This window comes from Tiliqua scincoides, chromosome 4, assembly GCF_035046505.1.
Source record: "Tiliqua scincoides isolate rTilSci1 chromosome 4, rTilSci1.hap2, whole genome shotgun sequence".
Classification (NCBI taxonomy): domain Eukaryota; kingdom Metazoa; phylum Chordata; class Lepidosauria; order Squamata; family Scincidae; genus Tiliqua; species Tiliqua scincoides.
Window position 1 is genome coordinate 189,048,471 of NC_089824.1, and position 21,392 is coordinate 189,069,862.

Here is a 21,392-nt window from a genome sequence, read left to right on the forward strand (position 1 = left end):
TGAAGAATTAATTCTTTGAGACTGCATTTTGTTATGCATAGAAACATACAGATGTGTTCTCATCCATCTCCTTTCCTGATGTAAACTGTTTGCCTTTTCTGTTTCTTTGCAAGATTAGGTTTGTTGATCTGACTGATCTCTAACCATAAGGTTAAAAACAGCCCAATCCTAAACTGGCTCCTGACAGTAGGACAATATGTGTGCAGTATGTGTACACATTTTGACCTCATGAATGCAAATTCGACTTGCAGGGAGGCCTGCACTAGCAGGCCTCCGCCAGCATTGGAGTGGCACCTGCCAACTGGGAAAAGTTCTACACTGGGCAGTGGAGAGGGTGTGTTTTGGGGGCTGGAAGGAGAGCGGTTCAGGTCCAGAAGGGGGCTTGGGGATGTTGGAGGAAGCTTCTGCCACAACTTAATCCCTGTCCCAGGCCTGAAAGCTCTACACAGGGCTACTTTGTTCTGCGCCAGGGATTTAGCTGGTCCAGGTCCAAGCAGACTCATAGAGTTTGCTGGGGCTCGATATGGGGTAAGACAACAAATGTTGCATTACCTTGAGATCACCTCCAGCTGTCTCTTTGCCCTTGCAGAATACAGTGGTGGCCGTTTCAGCACCGCTCTATTGTGGCATGGGCAGCCCAGTTAAAATTGAGCTCTAAATTACAGCAACCAAGAGTGGTAGAGGTTTCTGTCTCTTTGTGGGGAGAAAGAAGGTACATATGTGCTTCAAAAGATTTTAGCTGGCTTGCTGTTTTGTGCCCTCCTGTCTTTCAGTTGCATTCAATAATTAGTTGATTTTCTCTTCCCTGGATACTTACAATGGAATAGTCTGTACACACAAATGCATAATTACTGAGGCATTTTATCAATTCACTGCATTTCAATATGTACCTTCTTTCAATAATAAACTGGACATTGCTCTATTTTTTGCTGTGTAAACCACTTCGTGAGCTTTTGTGCTGAAAAGCACAAATATTTTACTTCTGAGGGAAGAATAATATAGAAATGAATAATTTTTCTTTTTTTCTTTTTAGTGTCTCCTTTTTTGCTTGGTCGTGCTCTTTGGGCTGCCAGTCGTTTTACAGTTGCTATGTCTCCAGAGCTCATCCAACAGTTCCTACAAGCTACAGTCAGTGGTCTTCATGAAACCCAACCCCCTTCTGTGCGAATTTCTGCAGTAAGGGCTATTTGGGGGTAAGTAGATGAGAAAATAGAGTATATTTTAGTCAATTGTGGAATGATAAGAGAAAAGCTATATAGTCAAAGTTTTGTTTTGTTTTTAATTACATAGATAAACTTTTGAAGTGCTTTGTATACACAATGCACTATACAGCTTTTCTCAACTAGCAGTACTTGAGGTTGTGTCTGAGTGTACCCTTGTGACCACCAGACTCCTGCTGCCTGGCAGCGACACCAGCAATGCAGTGCAACAAGCAGCATTGAAAGGCTCGGCTCAGTGGCAGAGCTCCACCATGTGCTTTTCATGTACTGAACCTCTTACTGGAGTTTGTGGCATGGTGTCTGGCCTCCCAGATCAGAAGGAGGCATCATTACTCTATGAGTAATTACATCATTGCCAATTACTTCTGGTAGTGCTTCTAGTAGGTGGTCCATCCAAAGTGGTACAGTGGGGGACAAATGTTAAGAAATGCTGTGCTATATAAATACTAAGTATTAATCAAAATATAAAAAAGTTGAAATGTTATATGTGTAATTATAGATGTTCGTGGTTGCAAAATATTGTACACTTATACTGACTCTATTGAAACTATTGTTTTTCTAGCTACTGTGACCAACTGAAGATTTCTGAAAGCACCCATGTTTTACAGCCATTCCTTCCCAGTATCCTTGATGGTCTCATCCACTTAGCAGCTCAGTTTAGTTCCGAAGTCCTCAATCTTGTGATGGAAACACTTTGCATTGTCTGCACAGTAGATCCAGCCTTTACAGCAAGCGTTGAGAACAAGATCTGCCCCTTCACCATTGCAATCTTTCTCAAATATAGTAATGGTATGTGCCCAGACACACTCTTGATAAGATTATGGCTACAGGCAGTCTCCCAAGAAACCATTCAACTACAGACTGTCAGAAGTGTTGGTTTTTTGGGGAAGAGTGCTTTATTGTGAAAGAAGTGAAACCCATCTTGGGTGGGAAAATGCAGCAAAACCTCACCATCTCATTTCTTAATCAGATCCATAGAAAAGGTCACAACCAGTATAGATTAGGCCAGCGGTTTTCAAACTCTCTAGGAGAGTTTGCACCACTGTAAGTCCTGGCCGGCGGGGGGGGGGGGGGAGAGAGAGAGAAGGCAGCGACAGCGATCCCCAGGATCATGCCGCTCAGGAGGGCTGCAGGGACTGGGTTACACTCACCAGTCCCTGCAGCAGCCTGTCGGGGCTGTGGGGAGCCTTGCACAAGCGTCTGCAGGGCTCCCCAGATAATCAGAAGTTAAAGTGGTGCGATCGCGCTCCACTTCCGCAAAACCGGAACTGTTGGGTACAACCCAGTCCCTGCAGCCCTCCTGAGTGGAATTATCCTGGGGATCGCATTGCTGCCTCCTCCCTGCCTCTCCCCTGTCCCCGCCCCTTAAGGGGAAAGAGGCCAGGGCCCTCAGGCTGGGGCGTCACAACGCCCAAGTTTGAAAACCACTGGGTTAGGCTTATAGTCATTTGAATTGGAATAGTCTTATAACTCTGTAAATGACTTCACCAGTTCAGTCCTCTGCATGTTCACTCAGAAGTAAGTCCCACTGTGTTCAAGAAAGTGTACACTGTTAGTCTCTGAATACAACCAGCATCTTACTGATCAAAATTATACACCGCCAAAAGTTGTTGAGCTGTTTGTGGCTAGAATCTGTGCACTTTTAGATTCCCAGACTTATCTTTGGAAAATGGAAAGTGCCAGACATAAATTAGTTTTGTAGCATTATGAATGCATCTTAAGCTTCTGTTTTCAAGAACTCTAAAACTTGCTTTAGGCCTTAAAATATTCAGCAGTCAGGCTTACAGTGGTGTTATACATTACCTTCAAGTCAAACTCTTATTATAAATACACTTTTTTCATTATTTAGTCCTTATTCTTAACTGTTGATCTATATAAACAAAGAGTAGAGTATATGTGCTGACTTACAGCCCAATTCTGAGCTGCCCGGCATGCAAGGCTGCATCAGCGCCAAAATGGCTACTGCTGCATCAAGGGGCTGGGAAGCACCTTCAGGACTATTCAGAGTAAGAAGTATGCTCCCTTACACTGTGTAAACCCTAGGTGGCCCTAATGGGTTTCCTCAGATCTGCGCCCGCTATCAAGAGGACACAGATTTGAGGAGACTCATGTTGGCTCTCCTGGGCCCGGGGGCAGTCAATATATGGCGGCAGGGCCTGCTGCCATGTCCACCCCCTTCCGTCCTGCTTCCTCCCCTGCCATACCTTTTCCCCGCCTCCCCTCCTATCCCAGAACACTTCCCAAACACTTTACCACCACCTGGTACTCACCTGGAGCTCTGGGTGGCGGTCACCCATCCTCAACCTGTCACTGGCTCTGCACAGGCTCGCACTGAGCCAGCACCTTTGCTAGTCAGGCAGTAAGTGTCGCAGGCGTGCTTTACGGCATGTTTGTGACACTGCACACCGGTGATGAGCTGGTGCCAATGTTCAGGATCGGGCCAGGCCCTTAGTCTAATGCATTAAGAAAAGCTATATTTTTTGCATAAGGTGACTCGTTAATGGAGGGTCTGTGCTAGCTATAGAAGTGGCATGGCATATTATAGTGTACAAATTCTGAGGTTGATTAAGAATTCATTTTCTCCTATGTGCAACTCTGAAGTAGGATCAGCCACTGGAGATGGATCTTGCTTTTAAAATGCTAATAATTTAAAACAAACTCTGCCATACTTAAGTAGAAATGAGCACTCTGCCATGTATTCTAGAAGAGCTTTCTTCTCAATGTAGCAAGATTTAAAATCAGTTGCCTGCATGTTCTTATTGAAATGAACTTTATCTAGGTATGCTTTGGTAGTAATTTGTGTTTGTTGTTTTAGATCCTGTTGTTGCCTCTCTTGCACAAGATATCTTCAAGGAACTAGCACAAATAGAAGCCTGCCAAGATGCAATGCAGATGAGATTAATCCCAACTCTTGTCAGTATCATGCAGGCACCTGCTGATAAGATTCCAGCAGGTCTTTGTGCAGTAAGTATGAGAGTACCTTCTCCAAATGAGACATCCTCCATGTAGCCTCCAGTTTTTATATGTGAAGACAAAAACATTTCTTGCTAAGCTACTGCTGAAAAATGTATTAAATATCATGGAAAAAAAAAGGCGGGTATATTTTAAGGAATATATATGCACCTGATCTTCTGATTTTTCAGGCCTTGTGGTTACCACGCTATGAAGCCATTGCAGTAAACCTTGGGCATATTGTGTTGTTGAATTAATGGCAATTTAAGATTCATAGATATAATAGCTAAGACCAGTTTCCATTGGTTATATAAGATAGGGTGATCCAACTGTGTATTTCATATTTCTCTAAGACTTTCAGTGTTGTATTTATTAAGCAATTTCTGCCTTGCATATACACAACAGGGATCAAATGTGTACACCTGTCAGCTGGGCAGAAATGGGTTAAACTGAAAATTATTTCTAAGTTATTGAGACTTAGCCGAAGTTCACCTATTTAAACTTCTGCTGAGGAAATTTTTCCATTCTGGTATCAGTATAGTGAACGGTTGGATAAACTGTTACTGTTTTGTGCCTCTTTAATTAAAAACCAATCATCTCCTTTTTCTGTATTTTTCCTTTTCAGACTTCAATAGATATATTAACAACTGTTGTAAGAAATACCAAACCTCCCCTTTCAGAGCTCTTAATCTGCCAAGCTTTTCCTGCTGTGGCTCAGTGTAGTCTGCACACAGATGACCATGCTACTATGCAGGTAAAAGTCACTGGAAAGAATGGAGATCTGGTAGGTCGTATGTTGTCTGTAAGCTTCTGAGTTCTAGTCAACCACTAGCACGTGGACTGGAAATGGCAATCTGCTATGATTTTACTAAAAGCACAAAAGCACAGGTACTTCTGTTTAATAATACGTCTGTCTGTGGTGCACCTTTCATGCTTGAAATATGCCTTGCTTATTGCCAGAAAGCGATCAGACTAGTGACTACTATGTCTGTTTGTGTCTCTCTTTTGGTAAATCTGCCTTCCTCGTGTAGAACTGTATTGATTAGAGAAGCAGAAAACAAAGGGAGAAATATGTTCAAGGTAGACTATGTACTTGATAGCCCTAAAGCCGAAGTTCTTAATTAACCTTTTGTGTTCACACTTTCCAATATACATACATTGTTTTGTTTATTTCATTTCAATTATTATTCACTATTTTCCTGAAATTAATTTAACATATGTGGCAAAAAGTGGAACTTCAGAAAAGATTAAAATTTCAATCATAAAAAAAATCAGTTTACTTCACAAAATCTGAAGTCATCAAAAAACTACCCCCCCCCCCAAAAAGTGAGAAGAACGTAAGAAGAACTGTGCTGGATCAGGCCTAGGGCCCACCTAGTCCAACTTCCTGTATCTCACAATAGTTCACCAAATGCTTCAGGGAGCACACAAGATTTCACGATACTTGAATCCCCTGCATCTGGCATTCTATTTATCCTTGCACCCCCCCAACGAAGACATCAGATTGCACTTGGGTTTAACTTGACAACTTAATTAAACACAAGTGACCAATTTTTAATGCAAGAAACCTACTGAACACACCTTCCCTCCCTTGCCAGTCTGGGATTGGTGAAAAAACCGCCATCCACGGCTAATTTGGATGACAGAAAAAAATTCCTGCCTGGCCTTCATGATGAACAACCAGCTAATCTCAGAATGTACATACCCATCATGGCTTGTAACCTGTGGTGGAGTTTTCCTCCAGAAATCTATCCAATCCCCTTTTAAAGGCATCAAAGGCCCAAATCCTAACCAACTTTTCCACACTGGCATAGCTGTGCCAGTGGGGCATGTGCTGCATCCTGCAGTTGTGTGGCCTCCTCAAGGTAAGGGAATGTTTGTTCCCTTACCTCAGAGCTGCATTGTCCTTAACTTGGTGCTGGAAAGTTGGTTAAGATTTCACCCTAAGCCAGATGCCATCACCGTGTCCTGTGGCAGAGTTCCACAGTCTAATTATACGCCTGGTAAAGAAATATTTTGTCTGTTCTAACCCTCCTGACACTCAGTTCTAATGGATGCCCCCTAGTTCTGGTGTTGTGTGAGAGGGAAAAGAGCACCCCCCTAAACAATCTATCCATCCCTTTCTGCTTCTATTTCCCCCTCAATCAGAAGATTATCAAAAACTACTCCGTAAAGTAAAGATGCAGAGACACATGCATCTCTATCCCTCTCTCTCTCTTCCTCCAGTGTGCCACTTACATATGTTTTCAATAGATATTTGTAAATACTGACCAAAACAAAAAACAATAAATGTCATGGACAATAATTCAGTTTTTTTTAAAAATTGTCTTTGTCTAGTCCTGGGGTCGGCAATCTGCCATTCTGGAGCCGCAAGCGGCTCTTTGAGCCTTCGGCTCTGTGCGGGGCCAACCCGTCCCGGGGGAGGGGCTCACCCCTCCCGCGATGCAGCCGCCGCTCACCAGCCCGAGCACACGGGCTGCGGCTGCGCCCCATAGGAGAGGGCGCGAATGGCTGGCGGAGCAGCTCCTCCGCCGAGAGCGAGCCCCCACCGCCGCACGTTCCTGAGCCACAGCCCCAGCACACGGGCTGCAGCTGCGCCCCATTGGAGAGAGCGCGAACGGCTGGCAGACCTCCGCCGAGAGCAAGCCCCCGCCCCCGCCGTTCCCTCCTGCCGGAGCCGCAGCCCAAGCCTGTGCGTGTCTCCTCAGAAGTAAGTCCCATTGAACAGCCTGATGACCCCCCCCTTCCCACAAGCAGCCCTGACCCCAGGGAGCCAAGGCAAAAGCAAGCAATTGAGTGCAGCTGCTCTGTCCTCCTCCCAAGCTCAGGGCACAATCCTGTTTGTGTCTCCTCAGAAGTAAGTCCCATTGAACACCCTGATGACCCCCCTTCCCACAAGCAGCCCTGACCCCAGGGAGCCAAGGCAAAAGCAAGCAATTGAGTGCAGCTGCTCTGCCCTCCTCCCAAGCTTAGAGCACAATCCTGTGCGCGTCTCCTCAGAAGTAAGTCCCATTGTGCTTGCTCCCAGGAAAGTGTGCACAGGATTACAGCCTTCAAACTCCCCGCTCAGCACCCCCCCCCCCGTCACTCACTCACACTCTCACTGCTCCATTTCCTTCACTTGGAAACTTGAAAGGGGTTTGGAGACCCCTGCATCAGATGGTATTCTGTATATGTTTGTATACTGTATATGTAACATACTGTATATGTAGCACCAAAGCATATTTCATGGTCGTGAAGTAATCACTGTTAGTATGCCTTTTATTTTATGCAGTTTTGAACTCTTAGCTTGTTTGTTCAGGAGCACTTTTGTGAACAGTGTTAAGTAGTACTAAGTGGTCTTGTTCAGAGGTAGTATTGTGTGGAAAGGCATTTACAGAAGTACAGAAGTAAATGACAGTAAAGAATGACAGTATCCTTCACAAGCAGTTCACCTGTGCACAATCTAAAACTGTTGTTCTCCAACTGTGGGTCTGGACCTGATTTTTAGTGGGACCTCGAAGAGGGGAGTGTATTATATAACTGGGACCTATAAGAGGGGAGTGCAAACTATATATGCAGTCTTCATTTTAGATGTCAAACTATATATGCAGTCTTCATTTTAGATGTCAAAAGGGTTTTGTGGCTCCCAAGGTTTTCTTTTTTCCGGAAAACGGGTCCAAATGGCTCTTTGCGTGTTTAAGGTTGCCGACCCCTGGTCTAGTCAAAGAAGTGTGTATAAAGACACAGTTTGTTTTTAATTCTGGGGACACATATTGTCTGAACCACCTTATGCACCCTAGGGGTGCAAGCCCTTCAGTTTAAGAACACCTGCACTAAAGAGACTTGCTTAGAGCAAGTTTAGTGGACCATCATTTCTAGGGTATGGTGATAGATTCACTGAGCAGGTTGGTATTCCAGTTGTGAGTGGGTGAATTCTCTCTCAGCTGAATTTATTAAAAAAAAATGCTTTTAAAGCATATGTAAATGTATAAGTAAATAATTCAGTGTGGAATCCTTTTAAGAATACTTTTCTCTCAGATGGCAGCGATGCTACCCTGCCTACATTTCAGGTCTGTTCAATGTTGTAAATTGTAAATACAGAAATTATTGTAGTACTTTACTTATTACAATGTTAGTAAGTAAAAATTCTCCCAGTTTAGAGCTCAATCCTGTGGTTGGCAGCACGGCTCCGTGCCGCTGACCACACTCGCAAACATGCCATAAGGCACATTTGCAGGGCTCACCGCCAGGCTCCCACCAATTCTAGCCCAGCACTGGCTGGTCGCCCAGGTTCCACGGCTCAGTGGTCTCCCAGACCGCCAAGCTGCGGAACGGCAGGCGGGGGCGGGGATGTGGAGGAGGTGTTCCGGGGAGGGGGGAGGCAGGCGGGGGCAGGGAGGAGGCGTGCTGAGGGGCGGGTGGGAGACGTGCTGGGGGGCGGGCAGGAGGAGGATCTGCGGAGCTGAGCACCGCAGGATCTAGGTCGCTCGTGGAGGGCTGCATACCCTACACGACCGCCTTTACATAAAGTGAGTAGCCTCATTGCAGGGCTACTTACCTTACTCGGGGGGAGGGGACAAACGTCCCTTTCTCCCAAGGAGCCTCCTGTGGTAGTGCAGGAGGCGCAGGATTCGGTGGCAGCCCTTTTTGGTGCCGCCTGGGCAGCTCAGGATTCGGCTGCCTGTCTTCAGTAGTTGTCTGACTTTCAATTCTATCATACTGATGTCTGCTCTTCCCCTGAAGAGTTTAGGACCCTTTACAAAGTGGGCCTTCCTACCTAGACAGCTTATAGAGCCAGAACCACATTCATATGCTTTCAGGCTATTCTGTTATGTTGGAGCATGAGTTTCAAACAAATAACATAGCAAAAGTTATTGTCATAACAAATATTTGTTATAACAAATGTCATAACAAATGTTCCCTCAGTGTAATTTGTGCCAAATAAAATGATTTGACAGCACTCGTATCTGCCCTTGGAGCAGGACCAGAGGTTTTGAAAAAGAAAAGTGGAGTAAGGCAACAGGAAAATACCTTTATTTGTTCTCCCATACAATTTCATCAATTTAATTTTCTCTTTGTGCTTATAATCATAATGTTTGACAGCAAAAAAACTGAGAAGGCTGAAAAAGTGAATTCTGGTAATATTTTTGTTTTGTTCAGAATGGTGGTGAATGTCTACGTGCATACATCTCAGTAGCCCTGGAACAAATTGCACAGTGGCATGATGAACAAGGCCACAATGGACTGTGGTATGTGATGCAGGTGGTGAGCCAGCTTCTAGATCCACGCACTTCAGAATTCACAGCTGCCTTTGTGGGTAGATTAGTTTCCACGTTGATTTCTAAAGCAGGGAGTGAGCTGGGAGAAAATCTCGACCAGATCCTGAGGGCAATTCTTAGTAAAATGCAACAAGCGGAAACACTTACTGTAATGCAGGTAAGGAGGCGAGAATCTAGAATAAACATTGATTATAATGTAGCAAATTGGGAAACTTTTTCCTTCACCTTTCATGGAATCAGCCCAAACCAAAGTTGTTTTAGTGATGGGTACATTAATTACATGCTGTCATTGCAGTTCTGAGGTGGTGGGCTCTCTGGACTGAATTCCTGCTTATTAATTACCTCTGTAATATGTTCCCAGTGATTTTGAGGAATATTAGCATACAAAGCATTTTGCCCTTTAATATTAGAAACTGTCTTAGAGAAATTTAAAATACTATATAGGTATTCATTATTACACATTGCAAAATTGGAGAGCTCTAGAGTGGTACGTCTACTAAAAATGTAATTGAGACACACACCAGAGATGGCTAGGATTTTTGGCAGTAGTGCAGGAGAATTATTCTTTAGAACAGTATTTGGAATGTATAGAGATTAGATATAATAAGTTTTTAATTTTCTCTCTTTTACTTTGTTCATTTCAGTAGCAGAAGCTGTATTCATTATCTGGTCTCTTAAATTAATTGGCAAGATCTGTATGTTGAGTTCCATTTCAAGCATTAACAAAATCATTAAAGTTCCAGAACCACATATATAAAAATAATCTCCATTACTTTGTTTTCTTGCAGTCTCTGATCATGGTATTTGCCCACCTGGTTCATTCTCAGCTGGAACCACTGCTAGAATTTCTTTGTAGTCTACCAGGACCAACAGGCAAACCTGCTCTAGAATTTGTAATGTCGGAATGGATGAGTCGACAACACTTGTTCTATGGGCAATATGAAGGCAAGGTTAGGTAAGGTGTTCCTTTATCACATGTGTGCTTAAGACCCAACACCTTCGTTCATTTCATTTTTTTAAACTGTGTTTATGGAAAAGGAAAATTATAACATTTGTGTAAGAAAACAAACAAAACACAAAGATACATCAACTTACACGTGGCAGGAAGGATATGCATAGTACTGACACAAAGTAGTACACTATTAGTATATCTATCCAAAACAATATGTTTTTCAGGAAAACATTTAATCAATGACTCATTATTTGCAAATGAGATGACTGGATATCAATCATCCATAAAAGTCAGTCATCTTACTTGTTATAGGCACATTAATGTGTCTGTTAATACGAAGAACCATGCTTGTCAACACCATTGTTGTATTGCAGGGAAATTATGATTTTCCAGTTGGTGTGGAAACATGAGAGAGACTGCAAGTTCATGCCCTGTAATTTTTGCTCAATAACATTTAACAATATTTTAACAGTTTAGCATTAGGTACAGAACTAAAGTGTATCAGTATTACTTTCATAAGAACTGCTTGCAGAACCTGTTAACACTTCAACTCTCCTATATGTGAAAATACATTCTTATGACTCCAGTCTCTCCAGCATTTTGGAGGAAGTTGATAATAATTACAGTCAGTTCTCTTTATATGCAAATTCTGATCCAAAAGGGTCAGAATTGCTAGCTTCTCTTGCTGTCTGCCTCTCTGTTGTCGTTATCTGCTATGGAGAGACCTTCCAGAGGCTGCAGGGACCTTCAGAATGGTGCCTATGACTTGAGAGGACCCTTTTAAAATGGCTGGCAGGAAGCTTCCACTGGCCATTTTAAAGGGGTCTGTGCTGGTTGTGGACGCCATTCTGAATGTTCTTGTAGCCTCTGGAAAGTCTCTGCAGCATTCAGAGATATTTTGGCACTTCCTACTGCACTCGGCTAGCTTCATGAGGGTCTCTGCTGGATTCTTCTGATGGCAAGGAAGGTACCCCTTTCCCCCGCCCCAGATACCCCTTGTACCTAACCCATTGATCTCATAGGATTCACTATCCACAAGGGTTTCCAGGAACATAACCCTAGCAAATAACAAGAACTGACTGTAAGTACTAGTGGATGTAGGTACCAACTATTATTTTGATCATCCCCCTCTGGGGAGCAGTTCCGAAGGGGCTTTAAAATATTTCTGTTGAAGCTAGCTTTTGAAGGAGGAGGGTAGGGACTTAATATTGTGTTACATATGCATATTATATATTTATGCATTTTATAATTTATATATGTATTAATGTTGTTGGAAGCTGTCTTGGGTGTCCTTTAGGGAGAAAAGTGAGATATAAATAGAATAACTTTTGTTTTAGCTCTGTAGCCCTGTGTAAACTCCTCCAGTATGGTATCAACACAGATGACAAGCGACTTCAGGATATAAGAGTAAAAGGGGAGGAAATATTTAACATGGAAGAAGGAATACGTACACGATCAAAAGCGGCCAAAAGTGAGTGATCTAAGATTATTTTGTTCTTGCAAAACTGAATCAGCCAGAAGGAAAACAGATTTTAATTGGCAGGGGGTTGTGCACATGTTTTGTGTCTAGAAAGCCCAGGGTTCAGTATCTGATAGTTTTAAGTACAGCTGAGAATAGCAATGACCTGTTAAAAATTATATATGTGCATGTGTGTGTATATATAAAAGAGAGGCATGTAATAGTAATCAACTGTATTGGAAATGTTTGGTCAAATTCAGCGAACAATTGTAGATTCGTAAATAGATAAGACACCATTTGTTTAACAACAGGATACAATGTGGAGAGAGGATATACACATAGCACATAGTTAGAGGGATGCAACGCATGGGTTCAGTGTTAACAAGAGTTGGCTCTTGGCATTTTTCTCCAACCAACAGCTTTCAAAATTTTTACTGCAGAGGCTGAGAAATTTTTTGAATACTTCTTCAAAGCAGTAGTGGTCATGTCCATTAATTTCATTGAGTTTAATGAGAATTTTAAAAAATTTTTAAAAAGTTTTGTTTCTTACAGATCCTGAACGCTGGACAAACATTCCTTTGTTAGTTAAAATTTTAAAGTTGATAATAAATGAACTTTCTAATGCAATGGAAGCAAATGCTTCTCGCCAAACTGCCGCAGACTGGAGCCAAGGTACCATTTTAGTGTGACTTAACCTTTTACGGTTTTGGTCTTAACTGTCATATATTACTGTTGTTTCTGAATAAAAAAAGCACAGCACAGTATGAACTCGGTAGTCTACAAAAATGGTTTTGCATTAGTTCTTGCATGATTTTTGCAAACTGTAACATTTTCATTTCTGGTATAGAGTTTAGTGATGGTTTGATCGTTTTCTAAATGTTAGCCCTCCAGTTAGAAGACTTGCAGCATGTGAACAATTTTTGCTAGGCTCTGAACTAGGGAAGGGTGAGGTTTTCAGGGAACTTGTTCAAATACTCTATAAATCAGTGTTTTCAGTCAGAATGGTGTGTGCAAATAATACCTAATCCTAAAACAAAGTTACGTAGTAGTAAATGCAGTTGAAATTGATAGAATTTTGTTATGGGTATGTGTTCGTAGGGTTGAGATGAAAGCAATTAATGTGCTTGAGTAGAATGTTCCATTGTAAATCTAGGATTTTCTGTTCAGCATTGTTTTGTAAAAATTCTCGTCTCCTTGGAAATAGATGTTTTGCTCAGAAATGTGTAGTTCTGCCCAAATTGAAATAACTTTCAGTATGCATCCTTGCTAATAAAACTAAAATTTGAAATACCAGTGGTGATTATTGCAGCAATAATTTTTTAAAAAGTGTTCATGACAGAAGCTGCTTCTCTTTTAATTAACAGAAGAGTCCAATGATATGTGGGAAGATCAGGAAGATGAGGAAGAAGAGGAGGATGAAGGGTTAACTGGCCAGTTATTGTCAGATATTCTTGCCACAAACAAATATGGTAAGCAAAACAGTTCTAAACTTGTAAACATTTTCTTGGGGTGAGGCAAGTACCCCATGCTCTGGATATTAGTATTTTATAGGTAAGTGCTAGACAAGGAGTCAGGTTCTCAAAATATCTTAGAGTAGGAGGACTGTAAGATTCTGGTGTGTTTGAGTACAGGGGTCCATGTATGAGTAAGGCTAAGTGTCTCCTCATTCCGATTCATGTTTCTGTGATGTTTTTGGATCTCTGTAACCTCTCTATAGATCCGGGTTTGGAAATGTTGTTCTTTAACCAGTACCTATGTCTGGGCAAACATAATCTGATGCCCTGTATTAAAGGCATGCTTAGTTACAGCCAACTTGTCAATTTGCCCTAACTGACAGTATCTTTGATGTTCCTTGAACCTAGTGTTGATGGACCTTTTTGTGGTACCGATATATACCTTACCAGAGTCGCACAGAATTCTGTAAACACCAGGTGTCCAGTGTAGATCAGGAAGGAGTAGTAGGTTTAAACCATTTCTGCCCAACATTGCATATATGCAACAGGGATCAAAAGTGTACTCCTGTGGGCCAGGCAAAAACAGATTAATAAGGATGGAACAGGTGGTTGATTAATTACAGTTAGGAGTAAAGCAATCTGTGAGCTGATTAGCTGAGTCTTCCTGGTTCAGGAAAGTCTTGTTATAAATACCCTTCTGTTTCTTCTGTATTCAGATGGAAGTGAGCTTTTGTAGATGCCAGATTTTAAATTGAATTTACCCAAGTTTAGTGGTTTAGTGAAGTTCTAGCTGGAGTAATTTGTGTTTTAGTCTTTACTGTTTGTACTTTAGTGGAGTGTTTACATCTTTACTCCTAGGGGTTTCAAGATTTTAGGTGTTGTGTTTTAGTTCTTTGACAATGCCCTACGTAGTAGACGGCAAAACGTTAGGAAGAGTTAAACTTTATGACTGTGGTCCAGAAGTCTGCAGGAAGAATTTTTCATTCTATAGCAAACATTCTGTTTCACTGTGTGGTTTAGAATTGTTACTGGTAGAAGAACTGAAATGTACTTATTTGTGTTCTGTTCCATTTTTTCATTGTTCAATATTCTTCTCGGTGTTAAATAAAAATGTGGCAGAAATGTTGAACACCTCTGAGCCCTATATTATTTCTTTTAAAATTGTATATCAGATTTTTTTCTGCCAATATTAGCTCTCTAATAACTTCACTTCAAAAATGGTTTGCATAACAGATGAAGATTATTATGAAGATGATGAGGAGGATGATCCAGATGCACTGAAGGATCCTTTGTATCAGATAGATTTACAGGTGAATGGTTCTGCGTATGAAATCTAATTCTAATAGGCATTTCCCAACTATTTTAAAAAATAACCTAATGGCTAGAATAATATTATTAAAGTTCTGTTCTCTTTATTGGGTTTTCTCTTGTGGATTTATGATCTACTTCCAACAGCACTGGATAATTGCAATTAAGTTTTCAAAGTGCTGCTGCAATATTGAACTGCACCACTGATAAGTCTGAAGGAAACTTTTGCTCAGGGTTAGCCTAATAAGGCCAAGTGAACCAGCTGCTTTGAGAATAATCTGGGAGAGGTCACAGACTGGTGACGGTGTCCCGCACCTGCCTGTCACATAACCAGACCTGTGGCCCCCACCCAGCAGCTTCACATGGAGAGTGAACAGGAGAATTGGAGCAACAATGACCCACCTGTTCAATTAGCACTGTTGCCACAATCAGCACTGTTGCCACAATCAAGCATTGCAGTATCAAGGCTGGAGGAGAAAGCAAGAAGCTACTGCATTTCTCTTCTGATTGCTTCTGAAAGAGGTTTGTTCTGCCAACTACTTCTTTACAACAGGTTGGGCAGAGCATGCTGGGGATGGAAGGAGATTCTCTTCCTGCATTGTTGTTGTTATTTAAGCAAACAGGTTTCAGAATATGTATGTACACACACATCCTTCTTAAACCCATAGCTGGAATCCTACATGGTGGAAACAGCAGAAGGGGGAGAGGAGTAGGAAAATTAACAGTGGGAAGAAAGCATTAGCACTCCTTCTCAGTGAAGATGGCCATTCTGACTGAAATGTACCAGTTAGTACATGTGTAATGTGCACCCATTAAGTTCTGCCAGCTCTCTGATTTCCGAAAGTAATTACTTTGTTTTAAATATCTGTGGTTGCATTGTAGAATCTTGGGACTTATTTTGCTGCACTATTTACTTGTATTTGAGGGTCTAAGGATGCAATCCTGTAACACGTTCCTGGGTATTAAGCTTAATTGAATGTAGAGGGACTTACTTCTTTGTAGACTATAGTGCATAGAATTGCACTATAAATATATCATGTGGTCACCCCCCTCTTATATGAATGTGTTTTTTTTCCCTTTCATGTTATACAATCTTTCATGTATAAAAAGGCTTACTGTAACTTGTGGAAGTGAAATTAACTTCTTTTGTCTTTCTTCTAGGCTTATCTTACAGACTTCTTGGGTCAATTTGCACAACAGCCTTGCTATACCATGTTCTCCAATCATCTCAATGAGAATGAGAGAAGAGTGCTTCAGGCCATTGGCATATAAATCCAGAGCATTGTAGTCATATCTGGACAATACGTTTCTGGTTTATGTCATGTTTTTGTGACTTAAACATGAAGCATCTTCCATTATTCACCAAATATTACAGATGTGATTACCTTCATTTTGAAGTACTGTTCCTTTTCTTGTCACAATGTGGATTAAAAGAAGGATTGTTAAAAGCAACGAGAGACAGATGCACAGAGGTTTTTCAGACTGGAGTCACACAAGGGGAACACAATTCTTCAGATCAGTTTTCCAGGAGATCTTTCAAATAATGTGCCCTAAAGCCAACTTCTTCTTCATTGAAAAGGCACTTCATTTCACTGACTTTTCACAGCACAGCTTAAAGAAGGCATTGTGGTTGTCTGTAGTTTGTTTGGATGTTTATAGAAACTGAGAACTTTGTCCCATTTCGCACTTGTGTTACACAGGGTAAATTATCTTGATCTTACCATATGACATCTTTTTATAGAAATGTGGATGTTTCTAACAGACACTTGAATGCAATGGAATCCACAGCAAAACAGGAATATGAATTAAACCTTAAAAAATAAAATTAACTTAATCTTTTTCCATTCATCAGTGGAGGTTAATGGCTTCCTTCTGGGCTCTGTCATTTTCCCAGTTCTTTACTAAAAACTATCATGCACCCATACTGAGCAGAATTGCTACTTAAAATTCAGTTCCTGTGGTTACTGATGACTTTGGTTTTGTAACCAAGCAAACTTTTTATACAAAATCCTGATTGTATTTAACTTGTCTATTTACTTCATGAATACAGTTTTCAAATGCCTTTGCTTCCTTCACACACATGAATTATACAGAACAGCTAAGCTGTAGTCCACAAATTAGTATGTGTATTTTTATAGGGCAGTAAAATTAACACTGACTAATCTTCAAGAAACTACAGTGTGATGCATCTTACAACACCTCTTTGCCTTTTTCTCCCTTTTTGGGAAAATTAAAATAAAACTATTCAAATATACATTGGTATCCTTCTTCTTAAAAGATTCAGAAAAGAAAATTATATCCTTTGATATTTTAAACAATTCCTCATGAATAACACCAAAATTAAACAACTTTAATTGCCATCAGGGATCTGTATCTTTTTCTCTAACAGATTGAAGGGGGAGTCTGCATCTTCTATCTTAGTGGGAGACGGGATGAGTGTATGATTTTGGAGCTCTAGCATAATCTCCAAAACAGAAAATATATAGGTGTCTTCCAAATGCAGATGCACAAAGGCCTCTTGCTCCACCAATTCTGTAAAAACACCATTGAGAAAAGTAATGTGGTGTAGATGCTACATGATGCAATGTAGCTGTTGCTGCAAATCTTAAAGGCTGTTTTTGTACCAACCGTACTTTAGTTTATCCAATCGGTTTAGTCACATTAATGACTAAAATTTGAGTTAAATCTAGCATAAAGAAAGCTGGACATTTCACTAACTTTTGGTTTAGCAACTGACAGAAATTTCAGCCCTGATTTTTAGAGACCCAAGTTGCACAGAGTGGTTTTATAGATTAACGTGAAAGAGGGAAAACATTACCTGGCACAGCATAAGTAACAGGAATTGAAAAGTTAAAGCATCAAACTTAACACTTTTTCTCATGCATGCAAAGGTTAAATGAGAGACCAAATGTTAAGTGTTCTTTTTTTCTTCCCACGATATAATTAATTGAAAGGGGCACACTTGGACCTGATTAATGGCTATTTATAGTGCCTTTTGGATGTTCTGTATGCAAAATGCACTTCTCTCCACCTCAGTTATTCCTTGACACTTGCATATTTGATACTAAGGGCATGTTTACGAAAATTAAACAGTATGCTTGAGTAGAAACACTTAGAAATTGATTCATCTGGATGGTAGCAATTTGGCACCACATCTTAGACCCACAGCTTATTTTGCTTGTGTTAGTGAGGACCAGTCTCATTGGAGCTCATTTTGTCTGTTTGAGGCTGTTGCCAGAGTTGTTGAAATTCATTAATTTTAAATTCCTGTAGCAGATCATTTTCTATGTAACTGAAAAAGCAAATACCACTTTTCCTACCTCTGGCCACCATGGTTACAGATTTTCAGGCCATTGCATCATTGTACAACATCTTTCATTAAATTTTTGTTGCATAAAGAATGTGTATGACTGGGCTCTGGTCCTCAAAGTGCTTCTCTGTTTGGATTCTTTAAAGGGGGCTGCAAAACAGCTGTTAGCCATATGTGACATTTCATGTACACATTTGACTTGAGCAATGAAACTGAAGTGCTGGACTGAAAAGATAAGTCCTCTCCTTCGCTGGGCAACAAAAACCAGTGTAATCTTCTGGCACTCCTGAAACCGTTAATGAAAAGAACCATAGATTAGAGTGGCTCTTCGTGATTTGTGCTCAAGGTCCTACATTCAACCTATTTTAAATGCCTTTGTCAAAATCCCATTAATGTATGCTGGATCCTGTATGGGTGATTAGTATGCCTACCAGCTATCCCTTTAACTAGAACTTGCATAACTAGATTTGAGGTACCAGTAGTTAAAAACAAGATGTGATAGTTTACAAACCATTTTATAATTGAATCTGAGCTTGAAATATTTTATGAAAGTAGTGGCTTTCTTGAAATGTTGATACCAATTTTTTTTAAAGGATCTCTATCAAAAGAGCTGTGAAATATTGCAACTTTTAAAACTAAATTTTGTTTGTATTTGTTTTGCCAAAGATGTTTGAGTGAACTGGTAAGTTAGATGCCTTAAGGCAGTTTTTGATCAAAGTGGTCAATTAGAAAAGGACCAATCAGCCTGAAAACTCTATACTATGAGAAAAACAACTTCAAGACAAACTATTAAATTTTTTCTTCCTACGTGATTTCTCCTTCTGTTTCCTCTTTATGTTCTTTAGGATTTCTACATAAGTCTATGTGTGATTCTGAAACTTTTAAAATCATTAAAAATTAATTTTAAAAAATGTAAAATTAAAGAGTGTTTGGCATCTTGTGTTTTAAAATAAGTGAGGCTAATATGCATAACAAAGAAGTTAATAGCTCAGGATAGCTTAAACTATTACTTAGGGCACCAGAAATATCTTTTTGTCATAATCATTGTTCTTTTATAGTTTAAGTAACAATACAAGATATTAGCATTCTGAAAAATGGACTTTGGCTGCAATCTTATGGACACTTGGGAGTTAGCCCCATTGAACTTAGTGAGACTTCTGCATAAACATGCATAAAACTGGGTTGCAAGAGTATGGGACATTTTTATTGCTACTTAAAATGGTGCCTGATAATCTTCTGTGTATTACTTGGTGAAAGAAAATTGGGACTTACATCCATAAAAAGTGAGGATCATGTTAAGGAACTCACAATTTCACATAAATTAAATGTGATTAGATCAAATGAAACTAGAATCTTATCCATAAATATTGTTATTTGCTTGCTTCTGTGTATAGTTTAATACATTTCTACAAACATACAAAAAGGTTTTTTTTCTTTTGCATACAAGGGCTTGCCTGTGCGTATGTATATGCATATGTTTAAATGATGCAGGCTCTGCTGCTTCTTTTTAGGTTGCAATCCTATATACACTTAACCTAGGTGTAATGTTCACTTAAGCCATTTCTGCCCAGTGTTGCATGTACACAACAGAGATCAAATGTGTATACCTGTGGGCTGGGCAAAAATGGGTTAATAGGGTTTTTGAGTTAGCATGCATAGGATTGTGCTGTCAAAGTGTAAATATTTAACTTGGCCAATCATTTAGGCTTCTTACATTTTTACCACAGTGATGTCCTCTGTTTCTTACCAATCACGTAAAAAATCATCATCCTTAACACTATACACTTTGTCCCTAGAATGCTGGTGCATGTTTGCTTATAGGTATTTAGTAAAACCAAAGCGTGATGCACATCAGGAAGCTGCAGCACTTATAAATAATGTGCATTAATTGTCCGTGCTAAAAGCTGCCCATCTTATGAAAGTGATTTTTTAAAGCCACCATTTGAAGTCAACAGATGATTGAGCATCAGCCGCCAAAGTCTTGACAATGAGATTCATAAGTTAAATTCACTGGAGGAATGTATTAACACAAGTTAGTTAATTACGTATTATGAAAATTTCCTTTTGTTTGCCCTCTAATAAGAGCTCTTGCACAGTTTTGTTATATTGCAAATATCCTTCCAAAGTTCTGTCTATGCATTAAAAATGCATATACAGGTACAGCCTATTTATCCACGGATTTTTTATCTGTGGATTTTTCTCATGGGGGGTCACACACATCTTTGCCTCCTTTGCCTTGCACAAGCAGCCCAAAACACTGCAAAAAGGCTCTGCCTTGCCCAGGCAGGGAAATAGTCCTGGAAGAGGTTCCCCTTGCAAAGGAACAGTAATTCTCCTGGAGCCCCTGAGCCAGCAAAGAGGCTGAAGAGGGGATCAAAAATCTCTGTAGCCAGAACACGTGCAGCAAGGTAGAGCTCACTCATTCTCACTCACACATGGGCAGGTGTGGTAGCAACAGAGGAGATTGCTTTAAAAAAACCCAGGGAGTGTTTGCCAAATTCCCCCCATTGAGATGGTGTAGGCATTCTGACATAACCCATTTCTAAAATCAGAAGGTTGCGCATACACATCATGGCTTGTACCCCGTAATGGATAGGATCCCAATCCCATCCAACGTTCCAGCACCGGTGCAGCTGCAAAGTAGCCCTGAGTTAAGGAAACGTTCCCTTACCTCATGGAGGCCTCCATAATTATCCTCCCACCACAGGATTCAGTGCACACCCCACAGGATGGCTACAACAGTGCTGGAAAGTTGGATAGGATTAGGCCCTTTAGGCTCCAATCCTGTGCATGCTTACCTGAGAGTAAACCTTGACTATCATGGGACTTACTTCTGAGTAATGCATAGGATTGGGCTGTTACACCAATGTTTCTCAATGTTTGTCCTGTACTGCTTCACACAGTCCACCTATTCGACATACCACTGGAAGTAACTGGTGAAGACATCATTACTGGTGGTTGGGAGGCCAGATGTGACACAACAAACACCAGTACGAGGCATGCGGTGGACTGGAGGGCTTTTTTGCACATGCTTTGGAGCCTCCTGCCACTGTTTGTTGTTTTGCAGTCCTGTTGGGGCAGGTGTCCAGGGGTCCCATGAGTACCACCTCAACTACCACTGGTTACCACTGGTCAACTACCACTACCCTTACCACTGGTTGAGAAACACTGTTAGCTGGTTGGTTCATGCCAAATGTTTACTGGAGAAACTATCACTCCGTAATGTGCCTCTATTATTTGTGATTTAAGGCCTTTCTTGGTTTAAATACTGGCACCACCAAAGCGTGTTGGCCAAAGCCCTTGCCCTAAAAAGATGCACACTGGTTCTGCCTTTCCTTCCTACAGAGCAGCTAGGACCAGAGCAACGTGGCGTGGCTCAGAGCGGGGCATGCTGGGAGTTGTAGTCCCTCGGAAGGCAGCGGGGCATGCTGGGAGTTGTAGTTGACTTGTGGAACTGGGCTCTTGCCGGCAGCCCT

At 40.9% G+C, this 21,392-nt stretch overlaps 1 protein-coding gene across 1 annotated transcript in view; it reads left to right on the plus strand.

Annotated features, from left to right (window-relative positions):
* IPO9 (importin 9) overlaps positions 1-18,769 on the plus strand; it is a 48,780-nt gene extending 30,011 nt beyond the window's left edge. The window contains exons 14-24 of the mRNA XM_066624940.1: positions 1,034-1,193; positions 1,783-2,009; positions 4,036-4,184; positions 4,798-4,926; positions 9,315-9,590; positions 10,222-10,388; positions 11,723-11,856; positions 12,397-12,516; positions 13,209-13,313; positions 14,532-14,608; positions 15,768-18,769. Of these exons, the coding sequence (XP_066481037.1) occupies positions 1,034-1,193; positions 1,783-2,009; positions 4,036-4,184; positions 4,798-4,926; positions 9,315-9,590; positions 10,222-10,388; positions 11,723-11,856; positions 12,397-12,516; positions 13,209-13,313; positions 14,532-14,608; positions 15,768-15,878 (1,655 nt within the window). The 3' untranslated portion in view covers positions 15,879-18,769. The remainder of the gene's footprint in view (positions 1-1,033; positions 1,194-1,782; positions 2,010-4,035; positions 4,185-4,797; positions 4,927-9,314; positions 9,591-10,221; positions 10,389-11,722; positions 11,857-12,396; positions 12,517-13,208; positions 13,314-14,531; positions 14,609-15,767) is intronic.
* Positions 18,770-21,392: the final 2,623 nt, after the last annotated feature.